The sequence below is a fragment of the Triturus cristatus genome, chromosome 2_2 (genome assembly GCF_964204655.1).
Source record: "Triturus cristatus chromosome 2_2, aTriCri1.1, whole genome shotgun sequence".
Lineage (NCBI taxonomy): Eukaryota > Metazoa > Chordata > Amphibia > Caudata > Salamandridae > Triturus > Triturus cristatus.
The window spans coordinates 1,183,560,545-1,183,578,111 of NC_140582.1; the positions used below are offsets into that span (position 1 = coordinate 1,183,560,545).

Genomic DNA, 17,567 nt, shown 5'->3' on the forward strand with positions numbered 1-17,567 from the left:
AGAAACTAAACAAGACCCCTGATGGGGTCAGGGAACCATACAAACTTTGATGTTGGGTGGGGGGGAGCACAGGGAAGCAAACAAAGCCATGATGCTGGGCAGGAGGCCACTAGGAACCAAACAAGACCAATGGTTATGTGAAAAGGAGGTACAGAAAACCATACAAACCCTTGATGTTAGCCGGGGTTCACAGAGAACCAGTAAAGACCCATGATGCTGAGCGGGGAACACTGGGAACCATACAAACCCTTGATGTTGGCTGGGAGGAGGGGGCACAAGGAACCAAACAAGGCTCAGGATGCTGGGCAGGAACCACAGGGAACTAAACAAGGCCCATGACGTGGAGCAGGGCGGCATGGAAAACTATAGGAAACCCTTGTTGTCAGGTGGGGCGCCACAGAGAACAATATAATCCCTTGAAGTTGGGTGGGGAAGGGGCACAGGGAACCATTAACGGCCCCAGATGCTGAGCAGTGGGCAACAGTGAAACATACAAGACCCCTGATGCGGAGTAGAGTGGCACAGGGAACCACTTAAAACCCTTGATGTTGGGTGGGGGTCCACTGAGAACCAACCATACAAGGCCCATGAAGCAGAACAGGAGGGCACAGGGAGGGTGGAGGCTTTTATTCTGCAAACTGCTTGGAATGGACTGAAGGGTGTGAAGGGATTCTAGGATCTGCAGGTGGTCTGATGACAAGGATATAAGAAGTGACAAGAGGATGGTTGCAGGTTCTTTAATATCCCAGTATATCTCAAACAGTTTGTATGTTTCGCTGGGACGCTCTGCTATGTACTTCATGTAGATGGCCTTTTAAAACTCAGAACGGTCATGTGACAGCCTCTCATGTGCACACAGAAGTTAATGTTTGTCTTCTGGTTCACTGGTTTTTCTTCAACAGCATTCCAGGAGGCAGTCAGCTATTTTCAGATAGAACCGTTTGTTAGCCTTTTGAGGTTTTAGTTTTGCCTTTAGGAGTTTGATAGAAGCCAGTAGGTTGAGAGATCTAGTGAGATCTCCATTGAGATGCTCTAGAAATAGTCCTGTGTATCAGAGTCTGACTTTTCTGAGGTACATTGTAGAATTGAGCTCAAGTAAGTTGTCTGGTGATTGAAACTGTCATTGGCAAGTATGGCTGATCAAGTGGTAAAGGGATATTAATGGGGTACGGCTGCCATAGATGCCAAGTCCTCCTTGCAGTGCTGTAAGCCACGTACAGTGTCAGTCACTGAGAATCATTTTGTGTCTCTTTAAAAGATCTTGTTAAACATGGACAGCAGATCTGAGTAAGGTGAAGCATGTGTCATTTTATGTCCTCTAGTAAACCAGCGACCTTCAGAGATTACACTGCGAACGCGTTGACGAGGCCCATCTTGGAAAGGTGAATCTGCATCATCAGCCCCGGGGGTGCACGGACTTTGAACGGCGGCCAGGCTTCTCAGAAGATGGGAGCCTAGCCTTCTCATGGTCAGTGTTGTGAAGGGCAGCAGATCCCTGCAAGTGTCTTTTCAGTGATCAACTCTTTGCTATTCTAGGATTAGAGCCTAGATGTGGCTTGGCCGGTCTGAGCGCGGAGGCTTTTAGTGCAAGTACGTTGCAACCCCGGCCCCTTGATGACATTATTTTAGGTGGATCTGATTGTGTTATTTCTCGAATTGGGTCTACAGAGACCGTGATGACGCAGGTAGAGGGGTCACTTCTTGATGCTCGCCTGCTTCTGGGTGTGGACCTGCTACTGTGTTTCTGTGGATACACAAGAGTGGAACGCCATCCTGGGATTGGCTGGTTGATATTGTTATTCAGCATGTTGCAGGTGTGAGGTATCAAGGGATGAGCTTTAGCTTTTGTTGGGCTTCATTTCAGTGGAAACACTCAGCATTATATGAGTGGATGTTCTCACCGGCAGGAATGTGGACTGTCTGGTGGGGTGAAGTCCTTTCTTGGTCCTGGCACCTCCCCCCTCAAAGGGTCTTAGAATCCCTAATACGAACTGTCTGTGAATGTTTCGGACATGGGTTGTCTGTGCCTTGAGACTTGGGGATCATCGCACGAGCGACAGTCGGATGGCCCCTGGATGTGTGGATTTGATCAGTGCAAGCGGAGGTTGGATTTGACCACATGCAGCCCTTCTTCTGTTGCCTTCAGACGTCTGTGTGCTCATAGTTGATGGGGGAGTGTTTAGTACTGAGATATAGCTCCGCCTTGTGGCTAGAGCACACTGCCTCTTCTTTGGCAGGACTTTCATGTAGAACTTTTTATGTGGGATACATGTGAATTGATGGCAGTGTCCAGTAGCAGGGACAGAGCATTTTGGATGTGAACACAAATAATACATGTGCTGTTGAAAACCAGGAAAGACTTGAGCTGTTAGTCATAAAAGATTAAAATTACACAAATCGTAATCACGTGATCTATGGATCACAGATCATATAAAATTACAGCTTGATGTGCAATTTGACACATTATGCCCCAAAACATGCCGTTATTTGTGGAAACAAGGTAGGTTCTTAAGAAGTATTGGGGTCATAAGATTTACCATTTCCTGATGAGAGCTTTCCTGAACGTAATCTTTGAGGTGCGCCTCAACTGGGTTGGAAAGAATCCATATTTTGGAAAAAAAACAAGAGAACTGTTATAGAGTTTCATGTTTAGTTATCATTTAAAATTGTAGATTTTTCAACACAGATCTCAGCATCCACTGCAGGCATCTCTCCACTCCCTTCGTGGTCACAGACTGCTCTCCTGGGTCTCTGCATCCACTGCAGGCATCTCTCCCCTCTCTTTGTGGTCACAGACTGCTCTCCTGGGTCTCTGCATCCACTGCAGGCATCTCTCCCCTCTCTTTGTGGTCACAGACTGCTCTCCTGGGTCTCTGCATCCACTGCAGGCATCTCTCCCCTCTTTGTGGGCACAGACTGCTCTCCTGGATCTCAGCATCCACTGCAGGCATCTCTCCCCTCTTTGTGGGCACAGACTGCTCTCCTGGGTCTCTGCATCCACTGCAGGCATCTCTCCCCTCTCTTTGTGGTCACAGACTGCTCTCCTGGGTCTCTGCATCCACTGCAGGCATCTCTCCCCTCTTTGTGGTCACAGACTGCTCTCCTGGATCTCAGCATCCACTGCAGGCATCTCTCCCCTCTTTGTGGTCGCAGACTGCTCTCCTGGATCTCAGCATCCACTGCAGGCATCTCTCCCCTCTTTGTGGTCGCAGACTGCTCTCCTGGATCTCAGCATCCACTGCAGGCATCTCTCCCCTCTTTGTGGTCACAGACTGCTCTCCTACATCTCTGCATCCACTGCAGGCATCTCTCCCCTCTTTGTGGGCACAGACTGCTCTCCTGGGTCTCTGCATCCACTGCAGGCATCTCTCCCCTCTCTTTGTGGTCACAGACTGCTCTCCTGGGTCTCTGCATCCACTGCAGGCATCTCTCCCCTCTTTGTGGGCACAGACTGCTCTTCTGGATCTCAGCATCCACTGCAGGCATCTCTCCCCTCTTTGTGGGCACAGACTGCTCTCCTGGATCTCAGCATCCACTGCAGGCATCTCTCCCCTCTTTGTGGTCGCAGACTGCTCTCCTGGATCTCAGCATCCACTGCAGGCATCTCTCCCCTCTTTGTGGTCGCAGACTGCTCTCCTGGATCTCAGCATCCACTGCAGGCATCTCTCCCCTCTTTGTGGGCACAGACTGCTCTCCTGGATCTCAGCATCCACTGCAGGCATCTCTCCCCTCTTTGTGGTCGCAGACTGCTCTCCTGGATCTCTGCATCCACTGCAGGCATCTCTCCCCTCTCTTCGTGGTCTAAGACTGCTCTCCTGGATCTCAGCATCCACTGCAGGCATCTCTCCCCTCTCTTCGTGGTCACAGACTGCTCTCCTGGATCTCTGCATTCACTGCAGGCATCTCTCCCCTCTCTTCGTGGTCGAAGACTGCTCTCCTGCATCTCTGTATGCAACGCAAGCATATCGCCTGTCTCTTCGTGGTCTAAGACTGCTCTCCTGGGTCTCTGCATCCACTGCAGGCATCTCTCCCCTCTCTTCGTGGTCGAAGACTGCTCTCCTGCATCTCTGTATGCAACGCAAGCATATCGCCTGTCTCTTCGTGGTCTAAGACTGCTCTCCTGGGTCTCTGCACCCACTGCAGGCATCTCTCCCCTCTCTTCGTGGTCACAGACTGCTCTCCTGGATCTCAGCATCCACTGCAGGCATCTCTCCCCTCTCTTCATGGTCGAAGACTGCTCTCCTGGGTCTCTGCATCCACTGCAGGCATCTCTCCCCTCTCTTCGTGGTCGAAGACTGCTGTCCTGCATCTCTGTATGCAACGCAAGCATATCGCCTGTCTCTTCGTGGTCTAAGACTGCTCTCCTGGGTCTCTGCATCCACTGCAGGCATCTCTCCCCTCTCTTCGTGGTCAAAGACTGCTCTCCTGGATGTCTGTGAGGAAGTCTCCATAGCGTGTGTCCTGGTACACTCTAGGCACACTGGTCCTTTTGGATCTCTTTGCAGCCTTCGACATTGCAAACCAGATGCGTCTCCATGACAGATTGGAGGTGGTGGTGAACGCCGTGACGCACACCTGGCTTTGTGCTAGTGTTGAGAGTTGTATTCAGACGACATCCATAGACAGGCTACAAACCAATACATCACTCTTGTGCTGTGTCTTTTAGGTGCACTTCCGTTATGCTACGTTGCTGGCATTTGTGTAGCGCTGACTCTACCTTGCATGACATTGAAATGGTTGTCTGGTTGCCGGCCATCATAATGCTAGGGTCCTGCAACAGACAGTCGTTTAAAGGTGAATGTGAGGATACGTTTATGGTGTCTGGTCCATGCGATGGCGTGATATGTGTAAGGACATTTATGGTTTTGCCCAGCAGATAGAGACACGCCTGCCAAGATTCTGCCCTATATAAATGTTCTCTTCTTTAACTGCTTGCTTGGATTGGTATATTTGTATCTTACTCAGTAGCGAGGCTCTAATGATGCACTGCTCACTGTATTCTTAATGTAGTGATCGCTTTGTAGTTTACAAACCAACATGCACCAAAGAGATTTTGCTTTAGTAACATTGGTGAGTGAGACTGATTCAGCAGTGTCAACGGAGGAGGGGTGGAAACACCAGCCGACACTCAGATGTTTGCAGTTTAGATAATATTGAGACACTGAGCCCTGGATGGCTGCAAAGCACTCTCAATGTATGCAAAGCCCTTTAGTTCTGTATTAAACTCCTCAGTTGGAATTATGTGTCCTCTGCAGTTTGGTAGACTGAGATGTCCAAACTAATCTGGGCTACGTGGTGTGCCACCTATGACTGATCATGTATATCACCACAGGGGCACTGGCAGAGGTGTGGTCTGTGAATCATTCATATGAATAACCTTTATACAGAGCTATAGAAATGTGGACGATGAGCCAGAGTTTCTGCCACCAACTCGCGTGCAGGTTCTTCATGTTCGTGTCCACAATGAAAACAGGGCAGCTCATAGAGATGTGTTAGAATTGAATCTATCATGAGTAGTTCACAGTTCAGGACCAGCATTGTGATTCTGCCTGAATCCAGATTGGTGGTTCCCTGGAAATGTATGATTGGACTCAAAACGCAAACAAACGCTGTCTCGGCTAAGCAGGGGATTCTTACACTGTGCTGTCTTTCTCTGGGCCATGGAAGGTACTTTCACTCTTTTTTCACACATTGGCACCAGGTGACTCAGACCTCTCATTGGCATTCAAAAACAATAAGCACTTTCCTGCGGTCACCCTACGAAATACTTTAGCCCTTACATTAAATCTCATTAAAACGACTTGAGCTGCCATATCGAAGGACCAGTGTTACATGGCCGACTGGTTAGGAACTACATTCGTGTTCAAATTTATAATGGATATTTCTCTTCTTGACGGTAGAAAAGACGACATACATCTCTAGTGAGCCTCATTGGATGGTCTCACCAACACTGCGCTGTATATTCAGTCCAAAAATATCCAGTCCTCCAAAACATCATCTAGTTAAATACCTTTAGATGTGTGCAAAACAGTTATTAATATTGGGCAAGATGAGAGTGTAGAACGGGCTGTATCCCTTTAAAAGCAAAGCTCTAGATATCTTCAACTGCATTAGAGGTATATACACAAGTAAAATACAAATGAAAAGAGAGACCACCACAGCAAGGGTAGCTCCCACCATGCTCAGCCAGCCTCTCTTCCTTGATTTCTGTCACACACTGGCACTAGTTACATAGAACAGCACTACAAGGTCACAGATGTGTGGGCCTGTGGAGCCCGGGTCCCAGCAATAATTCATGTTATGCTATGTGTATTTGTAATGCAAAAAGAACAATTGATGGACAGAATGCAGAATAATGTCATACATTCACCCCAGTACAGAGATCTGGGCCTAAATCCATCCTCTTTTTGCTCACCATGCCTTTCCAGTTTGAACCCAGCCATATGTAAATCAGTCTTGACTCTGCACCCAATAGAAACAGTCCAGCCCGAACTGCCAGGCCAGGTCCTCCCTGGACTGTAAACAAGAATCCTAGGACCAGTTTCGGGGTTTCACCCCTCAACAGCCAGGATAGCTTGACTTCAGTGGCATGGAGAGCACGGGACCCACGTCTGGGCATACCCATCCCCCTCGGGGTGACAAATGCAAAAATAATAATTGATGGACAGAATGCAGAATAATGTCATACATTCACCCCAGTACAGTGGTCTGGGCCTAAATCGATCGTTTTTCCAGTTTGGACCCAGCCATATGTAAATCAGTCTTGACCCTGCGCCCAATCGGAACATTCCAGCCCGAACTGCCAGGCCAGGTCCTCCCTAGACTGGAAACAAGCATCCTTGGACCGGTTTCGGGCTTTCAGCCCTCATCAGCCAGGATAGCTTGACTCCAGGGGCATGGAGAGCACAGGACCCACGTCTGGGCATACCCGTCTCACTAAATGATGGGTATGCCCAGACATGGGTCCCTTGCTCACTTTGCCACTGGATTCAAGCTAACCTGGCTGATGAAGGGTAATACCCAGAAACCGGTCCCAGGTTGCTTGTTTCCGGTCCAGGGAGGACCTGGCTTGGCAGTTCGGGCTGGACTGTTCCCATGAGGCACAGGGTCAAGACTGATTTGCATATAGCTGGGTCCAAACTGGGGTGGCGTAGTGAGCAGAAGAACGATGGATTTAACCCAGATCTTTTGACTGGGGGTGAATGTATGATTTATTCAGCATTCCGTCCATCATTTGTCTGCGTATCACTTTCGCCCTGAGTGGGGTGGGTATGCCCAGGCGTGGGTCCCTTGCTCACTTTGCCACTGGATTCAAGCTAGCCTGGCTGATGAAGGGTAATACCCAGAAACCGGTCCCAGGATGCTTGTTTCCGGTCCAGGGAGGACCTGGCTTGGCAGTTCGGGTTGGACTGTTCCGATGAGGCACAGGGTCAAGACTGATTTGCATATAACTGGTTCCAAACTGGGGTGGCGTAGTGAGCAGAAGAACAATGGATTTAACCCTGATCTTTTGTCTGGGGGTGAATGTACGATTTATTCAACATTCCGTCCATCATTTGTATGTGTATTTGTAAAGCGCACTATCACCTGTAAGTGTATCCTGGCACTGAGCATGTGTGTGCCTAGCCCTGCCTTTTAGTAGGTCAGTTAAATGACAAGCCAGGTATTCAACTTCTTGCAGAATTCAATAGAGGAAGAGGCTCTGATGCAGAGTGGGAGGCAGTCCCACACTTTAGGAGGAATGTAAAAGCCCTCCTGTTCTCCTGAGCTGGCTCTGTGCATGCGTGGAATGTGTGCGAGCAGGAGTCCTGTGTAGTGGAGGCGTATAGGTAATTGATTAAAGGAACTACGACTGTTCAGTTAGGGTAGGGAACCAAAGGTCTGCTCTGTGCCTTACCCGCTGTTTATCCTTACCGGACTAGCCCACTGCAAGGTCTCCCTCTACTGTGAGCCAAGGAGGAGGAGACCCAAGGAAAGCCTTTTATCTGCACCTTAATTTGTATTGTCAGGAGCCTGGCTCCTGAAAGACTGTCTAAAGTGTTAAATAGGGTAATTAACATGGCTATTAGCTGCTCGGGGAGCAAGATATGTATATATGGCTGCAGCTGCAAGCCATCCCTCATCAAAGCACAAACACCAACGTATTAACTATCACCTGAAACTCAGCATATATTTTACTCAATGAAAAACGACCCTCTTTAAATGTACCTACCAGGCTTACCTCCCTCATTTGTTTGAAAATGTCACTTTGAGTAATTTATAAGCTCAATTACCCATTCGTTAGAGGAAGGGATGCAGGTGTAGCTACCATATTCAGGATTCCCCGTGAATCAGCCCTTGATATGATGTTGTCACATCAGTGCTTGTACTAGTTAGCCCTTACGTTACCTCTTTACAGTTTCTGGAGCTGCTCCATGCTTTGTGTTCACGAGGGCAGCTTAGGCGTGAAGCATTGGCTTTTTGATCCTATGCCAAATTAATAAGTGAGTGGTTTTGCCCAGGGTTCCAGAGTTTGGCATGCACCATGTGGTACCCCATGGGCATCACTCTGCATCTGGCCTCAGTGGGCGTGTTTGCATAGTCTGTACTTCGTACTACCTGCAATTTGGTCACCTGGCTCATTAATTTTATGTTTTTTTATAGTGCAGACATTACCCAAAGGTGTTATTGCGTTTTACAGTAAAACATAAATTGTTACATAAGAGTCACAGTTACAAAATCGCAGGTCATACATAAGTCATATCAACAAGAATGACCAAGGGATGCAGCCCTAAGCAAGTATTCATGGGAGTTATTACAGATAGCATTGCTATAATGATAATCATAGCCAAATGATGTCCCGGTGCTTATCTACCAGTGACAGTGCAAGGAGTTCGTTAGTCATTGTAAATGTGTTATATTTATTTATTTTTCGTACATTCCTTGCTTTCAGTGTTTGATATTGTGTTCCTCTTGCCTGCTGTGTTTGATTCTGTGTCCTGCTATTTTTGTACATTCTATTTTGTAACATTTCTCTCATGTAACGTAACTGGTTATATTGTACATCGTTCTGACACCTTCGGGTAAAGTCCGCGCTTTATAAAAATGCATAAATAAATAAATAAGGAGTCCTGGTATCTTGCCTGCAGTTCCAGCTCCCCACCACACGCAGGGAGCGGCGCTATACCAGTCTCAGAAAGGGGAGGCACACAGCGGAGACAAGCGCAACAGCCAGCCAATCAAAGTCTGGAGGTGGTGCCGTCCCTGACCAATTGCTGTTCTCACAAGGTGAACTGTCACTGCAGCAGGAGCAAACACACGTCTCGAGCCGAGAGGTTCCGCGTATGAAGCGGACTATCACAAATTGCGGGAGTCCGCTCTTTCAGGAGGACTGCCAAAAACATAACAGCACAGATGACCCAATAACAGTCGCTTTCAATGTGGCTGAACTGTACAGGCGCCCGCAGTGCATTGGCTCTTACCTGGTTGAAGCGCGACTTCCCCAGCCGGAACGGGACATACTCTGCGGGCTCTTCCATCGCAGGGGTGTGACGGAGGGGGGTCCTTGATAAACGCAAGTTTCCCCACTAAAGAAACTTTAGGTTGTCCCCTTTTTAGCAGCCTCCCTCTGTCCGCTGGTCTGCCGGGTGGGATCCTGGGAAATGTAGTCTTACGCTGCTGCCGGTGACTGCGCGTAGGCTGTGCGCGAGGAGGGGAAAGCCAGAATGAAGCTTGGCTGGGAGACTCCTCTGAGGAGATTCCCATGGCGCGTGACATCACACGCCTTACGGTATCGGCGCGCTCGGATCCACGGGAAGTGTAGTCCGCAGCGCAGTGTTTGGACTACGGAGAAGCAGCTGTCTCTATTCCCGTCTGGGCTGCGGTCACAGCAGCAAATTCTTTTTGAGAGCGAGATGTATTAAGACTTCCCATGTTAGTACGTATACTTCAAACGCGTCTGTGTGTTCAAAACAGATAGTAAGGCAATGAAAAATAGGTAACTTCAACAAACGGAAACCTAGCACACTAAAGGCTATTCAGCGGTCGAGGGGCATACACAAATATGTCTAACTGTGAATCTGTGATCACGAGTGCAGTGGTGAGTGTAGGAACGTGGTCGCAGGCGTAGATAAAACGGTGAAAATATTCTACAGCAATTTTGGTAGTCTTTCGCCTCCATGATACAATTTTTAATAAAAAAATGTGAACGAACTGCAGTTGGGGCAAGAACACATAGGTATACCACTTGAAATATTAATGCAATTTAACCCGCTTTAAGATTGGCCAAGGTAGTTTACTGTAAAATAACTGCTCACTCCTACCTCTACTCAGTCACATCGCTTTTCACATACTCCCTCCTCTGCTCACTCCCAGTCCTACTCCTGGACTACCCCCTCTGCTGACACAGTGTTCCCTGTGGTCGAGCCCACCTCTGCACAAAACTGCCTCTTCTGGTTATCCCAGTGGTCGAAGTGGGAGGGAAAAAGTAGGGGAACTGTGAGCGGAGAATCAGAGGGCAGGAATAACCCAAGGATTGGATCAGTGGACGGAGCCAGAGGTGTGGCCAGAATGCGCAAACATCCCAATTTTTAGCATTTGTTTGGCATTTCTCTGCCCAGTTTAATCAACTAATGGATACACATGATTATTTAAGGTTATAATGAGTTATTGACATTAAAACACATTCACAAAGTGGGATATGCTTCTAATCACAATGTCCCAAAGCACAAGCCATTTGTCGCCGAGCCATGGAGTTTGTCATCAGTACTTCTCCCGTTTTCCACAACAGCAGTTCAAACATGAATGGCAAAATATCCTAGTTTGCAAAATGTTTTCTATATAATTATGGCTCTGCCATATTTGCCTCCTAATGGAAGATCTGCTGCATGATCTGACCATTTCAACTAATAAACAGTTTATAGCTCAAACGTATCAAAAGTTAATAAAAAATGTGACTTGTTTTGCTGCGGAGTGGATGTCTTATTGCAAAGGTTGACTGATCACCTTTCTCACTGTTGCATTTGTATGTTACACTGGTTACGATGCAGCCTTTTTTTAAATGCATAATTTAGTCAACACTGCGGCATAATTGTGTCCTCCTTTGCTGCATATTTAATTCCAGTGTCCCCACAGCAAGCAGCACATGTTAAAAGTGCTTGTGAATGAAGCAGAGAGACTGTGAAGTTTACGAACATAGTTTGGTGTGCGTGCGTGCAAATTCTGCATTGCCAATCCCTGGTGAGTTGCAGCTACTACTTCTGAAACAAGGCCAATGGAGCTACCTATAGGCGAGACAGACTGGCCTCAAGGGCAGGGCCGGCCTTAGCACTGGTGGTGTCCTGTGTATTAATGTTTGTTGGCGCCCCCCCAATGACCACCTCTGCCATGGATTCCCTCACTACCACCCTTTAACAGTGCCCCTCAAGTCTCCATATCCACACTCTCTCTCAGATGCATTGAATTTGATTTACAGCACCACTCATACCAGTGTAGGGTGTCAGAGCACTTTACATCACACACATTACTCAGACAATCAATATGTATGTAAATCACTGTATAGAAAATGTTACGTAAGAGTAAGGACTACAAGGTGTAGGAGTCACATGATAACCATACTAGTAGACCGTATGGTTTAATAGTGATTCGTCTGGAGAAACATAATCTCAGAATTTACAACGTAATACCATGGTTGGGGGTTCGCTTTAATAATCAGAATTGATTTCAGACCAAAAGAACACTTTTTGCAACATTAGGATAATCAAAGACTGGGATAAAAAACATAACGCTCTAATGTATACCATGCAGTTTGATTGCAGCTCTTAGATGAAAGTTAATAGCTCACTGTTCTATGTTAGGATATCAACTTATAAACTGCAAGTAACAAAAGGATCTCTCTGACAAAAGCAGTAGCCCACTGACCTATTTACTTTATGTGCACTTTGTGATCTGCATGGTACATGTTCTTTGCAGCAGGCACATTAACCCTCTGAGCTACCTTTCCTTAAATCAAAACTGCCACTAGACAAAATGATCTCTCTCTAGGAAGAACATTAAACACCAGAGTCATCATGACATTATTATTGTTGCCGAAAATAGCTGGAGGCCAGGAAGGAGGCAGCAAGCGCTTTTAAAACCTTAATAAACTTGCAAACATAATCAGTCAGTCAGTCAAAAAGCTTTTATTTCGGTATAATACCATAAAAAGAAATAAATACCTATTTACAATAAAAATGATTAAAATATACAAATGCATAAAATATAATCCATCATAGACACCTTATTTTGCAGATAAAATTACCAAAACACAGTTGGAAGCATTATTAGTAGGGACGAAAATAAACAGTGTCCAGTAATCTCATATCTAAACATGCTTTCGCCACAGCGCTAAAATCATCTTTAGAGTCAGATTATTACCTCACAGTTTGTAATTTTTTAGACCTAGAGAACTACATGGAAAGGAGGAATCTGGCCGTCGCAAACACTATCATAGGGGTAGTGTCATATTTAAGAATTCGGAACACCTCCTGGTAGTCCCTAAGGCCCCTGGATTTACAGAGTTGAATGATCCATTTTTTTCTTGCCTTAGTGTAGAGAGGGCAGAAAAGGACAACATGCAACTCTGACTCACAGGTATCAATACATTCTGGACAAGAGCTCGTGGGACAAGGCACATTAGACCACCTATGGGTAAAAGCCCTCAGTGGTAACGAGCCGTGTCTGAACTGAATGTATAGTTTCTTGGCCAATGGTGGCTGGATAACATCCAAGAAAGCTTCAAAGTTGGGACTGGACTTAATATCCAAGAAGGTGTTGGTGAGCCTACCCAAGGAAGAATGTAATAAAATTTCCTTACGATACTGCTGTAAAGCCACAGTCAGTGATTTCTTAGTTAGCAAATGGCAAGACTCTTCGGGTACCAACCACAAGTCCCCCTTACCTAAGACATAGCAGAGATTCTTAACATGCATCAGCCATGGTATTTTCCCCAAATTCCCTCTTGACAAGAGATCACCAAGATCCTGCCTAAAGCTCGCAAGCTCGGGTGTTGACCAGAGTCGTCTCCAATACAGGAGAGGGCGGTTCAGGGCAATCTCTTCAATAGGAACTAAACCTAAATCCCATCTCAGGGGAATTAAGGGAGTACTCATAGGTAATTTCAGGAGTCGCCTAATAAAGGAGTTCTCGGTTGAAGTTAAAGGGGCGATACTACAGTGGCCCCAAAGCTCTGCGCCATAAAGCGCGCCCCCTCTAGCTTGGGATTTATAAATTTCCATGGGGGGCCCATGGGTTTAGAAGAAGTATTATTAAAAACCGTCAGAATACCCCCCACGGATTGTATTAACTTCAAGTTGGCCTTCGCCATATGAGACCCCCATTTCATTTTATCATTAAGAGTTACCCCTAAATAATCAAATGTGGATACACAATCCAACTTTATACCATCCATCTGGGGATGAGGACAATTGGCTGAGCTAGAGCTGACACCCAAAGTCAGCACCCGGTGCGGTCACACCGGTTGCACAGCCCTAGAGCTGGCCGTTCTCAAGGTTCCTGTGACCACAGTGACAGAGTCACTGTTGTTCTAGGCTGTGCTGCTTCATAGGCCTGCCCGCAAGACTGGAGGTGAACTTCAGTATGGATTGTGGTGGACAAACCTTAAAGGTTAACCCAGACTTGCCACCGCTAGGGTCCACCTGCTGGTGCTAAGACACTAGCGCTTCTAAGGTCTTGCGAAGCCTTCTAAGGTCTAGCATGGGATTGTGCTCGCTCAGGAGAGTGGACTGGTGGACTGGTTATTAAGGCTGAACCTGGTTCCCCCATTCTAAATTCAGCAGCTCTGGCCATAGTGCCACATCCTCTCCCCCACTGAACACCATACTGCCCCACTGAGAAAAACTCACACTGGCTTCAACTACAACCCAATTGCTGCCGGCTATAAACACCTGGATGCAGATCAATTTAAATGACACACTAGACAAGAGCAATATGCAGCCTACAAAAAAAAGTAACAACATCCTGGAAAAAGCAAACACTCATAGGGAATGCAACATTTAGCAAACCATGTGAAATGTAAGCAGGAACAACATGGTACCTTAACGCTTTTACACTCACCATTCAGAAATCAGTGAGTGCTTTTGCCTGAAAAGTTAAGGACATGACTACATGGCCCTGAATAGACCCATTTCAAAGTCCATTGCTTATATCCTTTCAAAACATAAGCAGTATGGTAAAAAGACCACATCCCTGGACGCAGAGACGCAGGACACATTTTGTTTTCCAATCCACCCTGTGCAGTACCTCCAGGTTTGGTGCACTAGTTGCAAGCCCAGGGAAAACAAAGACAAGAAAACAAAAGTAGCGCTTCACTGGCAAACTCTGTAAAAGTGGCGCTAATGTGTTTGGGTGTGAATAAAATCAGTTTTGCCAGTTTGCTACCACTCTGTCTTACTTTATGTCGTTATTTTTCATATTTTTAACCTTTTATTCCAGATGCTGCACTTTGGAATTAAAACACAACATTTCCAGCACAAACATTTTTCTTTTTTGGATCCATTTCACAGGGGAGCAAATAATCTTGAAGTCACGGTTTTCAGTTAGAGAAGAACGGCTAGACAGAAAGAGAGGGAAGAAGGAAAGAGTGGGGGGGGGCAGCTGAAGCGGCAGAGCAGAAGTGGACACTGTATTTTTCTTCTCTGGGCAAGAAGGAAAAGACAGAGTCCTGTTACTTCTCTGCCGCCAGTTCTCGAACGCCAGGATTGCCGAGCTTTATTTATAGGCGATGGTGATTTCTTGCGTCCTGGGACGCATTTTCAAAATAAAAAAGTAGGAGAACGGAATCCTTGGAATTGAAGAAGTAGGGGCACGCCGTGCCCTGCCGATCCCACCCACTTTGACCACTGGGTTATCCCCACCTCTTGTCACACGCTGTTGCCTCTACTTAACCCCCTGGGTTCATGCACCATCTTCTCTGCTTACTCCTACCTCTCCTACACTGCCCTACCTGCTCACTTCCCTTTTTGACACACTGCCCCCTCTGCTGATTTCAGCCACCACTGCCTGCCGACATGTGCAACTTCAAAATGGTTCTTGGATATGGAGTCATCAGTGGTCCTCTTGGTAGTTGGCACTGATAGTAGGTCCTGGTCAAGATTATACCAAGTATAACATATTTTGTTTTTTTGTGTGCATCTCTTATATAGCGCAAACTCGACCCGAAGTTATTGGAGCGCTGTACATGAGCACCGTATTTACTTTACATATTCAGGCACGGGGAGATTAAGTGATTTGCCCAGAATCACAGGATGTGGACGCGACCCCGAGGCTCGAACCCTGGTTTCCAGCACCAAAGTCGGCAGTCTAGCCGACAGACCACATCCTCTCCCCATTAAGCAGAAGAACGGTGACCCAACATTACATTAGCTGTGCCATCATGATTCAGCTACCACAACCCTCCACCGTCCATTACTCAACTCCCTAAATCCATCCTTACACTTGACTCTCAACACATATCCCGCTTACTGCACTGTCTCACAGTTCTTCATTCACTTAAACAACTGAAATATATTGGGGTCACTGGAATTGTTTTGCAGGGGAGGGCCAAATTATGCGGCAGGGTTGTGCAAAGTATACGTCAATAAAAGGAAAATTATGCGGTGTAATACGGCACATTTTGTGATTGTATTACTTCATTATTCTGTCATTTTACACTGTCTGGGCATTGGTTGCACCTCATTAGTACCATTTTAACACCCAATTTGGTGAACTCTTTTGCTGAGGCTGCAATTGCATGGTGGGTGAAATGCAAAATGGTAAGTAGTGTTGAAATAACATCTAAGAGGAACTAGACAACTTCAGGTTTTAATCTGTAAAATATGTCAAACTTAACTGGCGTGTAAGAGAGTCGCAGCAAAGTTCACCATCAGATGTGGACTGGACATGAAAGATTTGCTGGGTAGAGCAATTTTATCGTTGCAGCGCATAGGCGCCACGCCTGGCTGAGAAGCACTGGCTGCTCAGGGGATGTCCAAGCCGTGCTCATGGACATGCTCTTTAATGGCTCACACATTTTTGGTGAGAAGACAGACTCAGCACAGGTGCGATTTAAGGATAGCAAAGCTACAGCCAAGTCCTTGAACCTATCCATGGCCCCTCGCCAACACCAAACCGCATTTCCCCTCTTTCGTGGCTATGGAAGAGGCTTCCAACCACATTTATTGCCTCCCAGCCACCAAGACCAACAGGCTTCACAGTCATTTCCTGGCCGAGGCTGCGGTTCCCACAGATCATGTGGGGCCACCTCTCCCAGCAGCTTCAGCCTCCAACACAAGCATTCAGTGGGTGGCAGGATATGCCATCACCTTCACCACTGGTGGTTGATTACATACGACAAGTGCATTCTACAGATTGTCCAAAGGGGCTACTCTGTCCCCTTTCTGAACAACCCTCCACCCATGCCACCCACTTACAATCAGCTGACAGAGGACCACCTCTCCATGCTCCATAAGGAAGTCTTGGCTCTCTTGGCCAAGGGAGCCATTGAGAGGGCGACACCATAAGGAGTAGGTTGTGGTTGCTATTCACCCTACTTTCTAGTACCAAAAAAGGACGGAGGAGTTTGTCCTATCTAAGACCTGTACCTTCTAAACCTTTTCCTGAAAAGGAGAAATTCAAAATGCTCATGCTCGCTCAAGTCCTTTCTGCCCTGGACCAGGGAGACTTGGTGGTAGCATTCGAGTTGCAGGACGCATCCCCGTCCCGCCTGCCCAAAAACGTTACCTTTGTTTGCCATGCTCCCCTTTGCCTTACCAGGGCCCCTCGGTTGTTCACCAAGGTGATGGCAGTGGTTACAGTGCATCTGGGGAGATCAGGGGTTCCAGTATTCCCCCTAACTCGATGACTGGCTGTTGAAGGCAAGCTCATCCCAAGCAGTCGTATCCCACCTCCAGACTACGGCGGACCTCCTGCACTCACTGGGGTTCACTATGAATGTGCAGATGTCACACCTGACTCCCTCTCAGACTTTCGTCTATTGCTCTGGACCCTGTGCAGTTTCGGGCCTATCCTCCTGAGCGGCAAGTCCAGGATATTCAGGCTATGACTTTGATGTTTCAGCCTATATCCAGGATTTCAGTGAGACTGACTCTGCTGCTTGTGACACATGTCCGTTGACATATGCATGCTCTGCAGTGGGATCTAAAGTTCCAATAGGCTCAGCATCAGGGGATCTCTCCGACATGGTCCAGATCTTGGCGGGAACTGGAAAAGACCTGCAGTCGTGGCTGATGAAGCGCAATTGGATTAGTGGCAGACCTCTCTCCCTTCCCCAACTAGAGCAGACTGTAATGACAGATGTGTAACTCCTGGGTTGGGATGGCCATCTGGAAGAGGTGGAGATCAGATAACTCCATTCTCGGGTGGAATACAGACTCCACATCAACCTGTTGGAGTTCCGGGCAACCCGACTGCCACTTAAAGTCTTTCTTTATTTGATAAGGGGAAGTCTAGTACAGGTGTTCATGGACAATACCACCGCCATGTGGCACCGCAACAAACAGGGTGGAGTGGGGTCATGGACTCTTTGTCAAGAG

The 17,567-nt window shown here is 47.1% G+C and overlaps 1 protein-coding gene across 4 annotated transcripts in view; it reads right to left on the bottom strand.

Moving 5' to 3' along the window:
- SFXN5 (sideroflexin 5) overlaps positions 1 to 9,831 on the bottom strand; it is a 1,315,749-nt gene extending 1,305,918 nt beyond the window's left edge. For 3 of the 4 annotated variants that reach the window (XM_085642762.1, XM_085642760.1, XM_085642759.1), the window contains exon 1: positions 9,462 to 9,831. In XM_085642762.1, the coding sequence (XP_085498888.1) occupies positions 9,462 to 9,518 (57 nt within the window). In that variant the 5' untranslated portion in view covers positions 9,519 to 9,831. The remainder of the gene's footprint in view (positions 1 to 9,461) is intronic. The other variant, XM_085642761.1, reaches the window with a different exon arrangement.
- Positions 9,832 to 17,567: the final 7,736 nt, after the last annotated feature.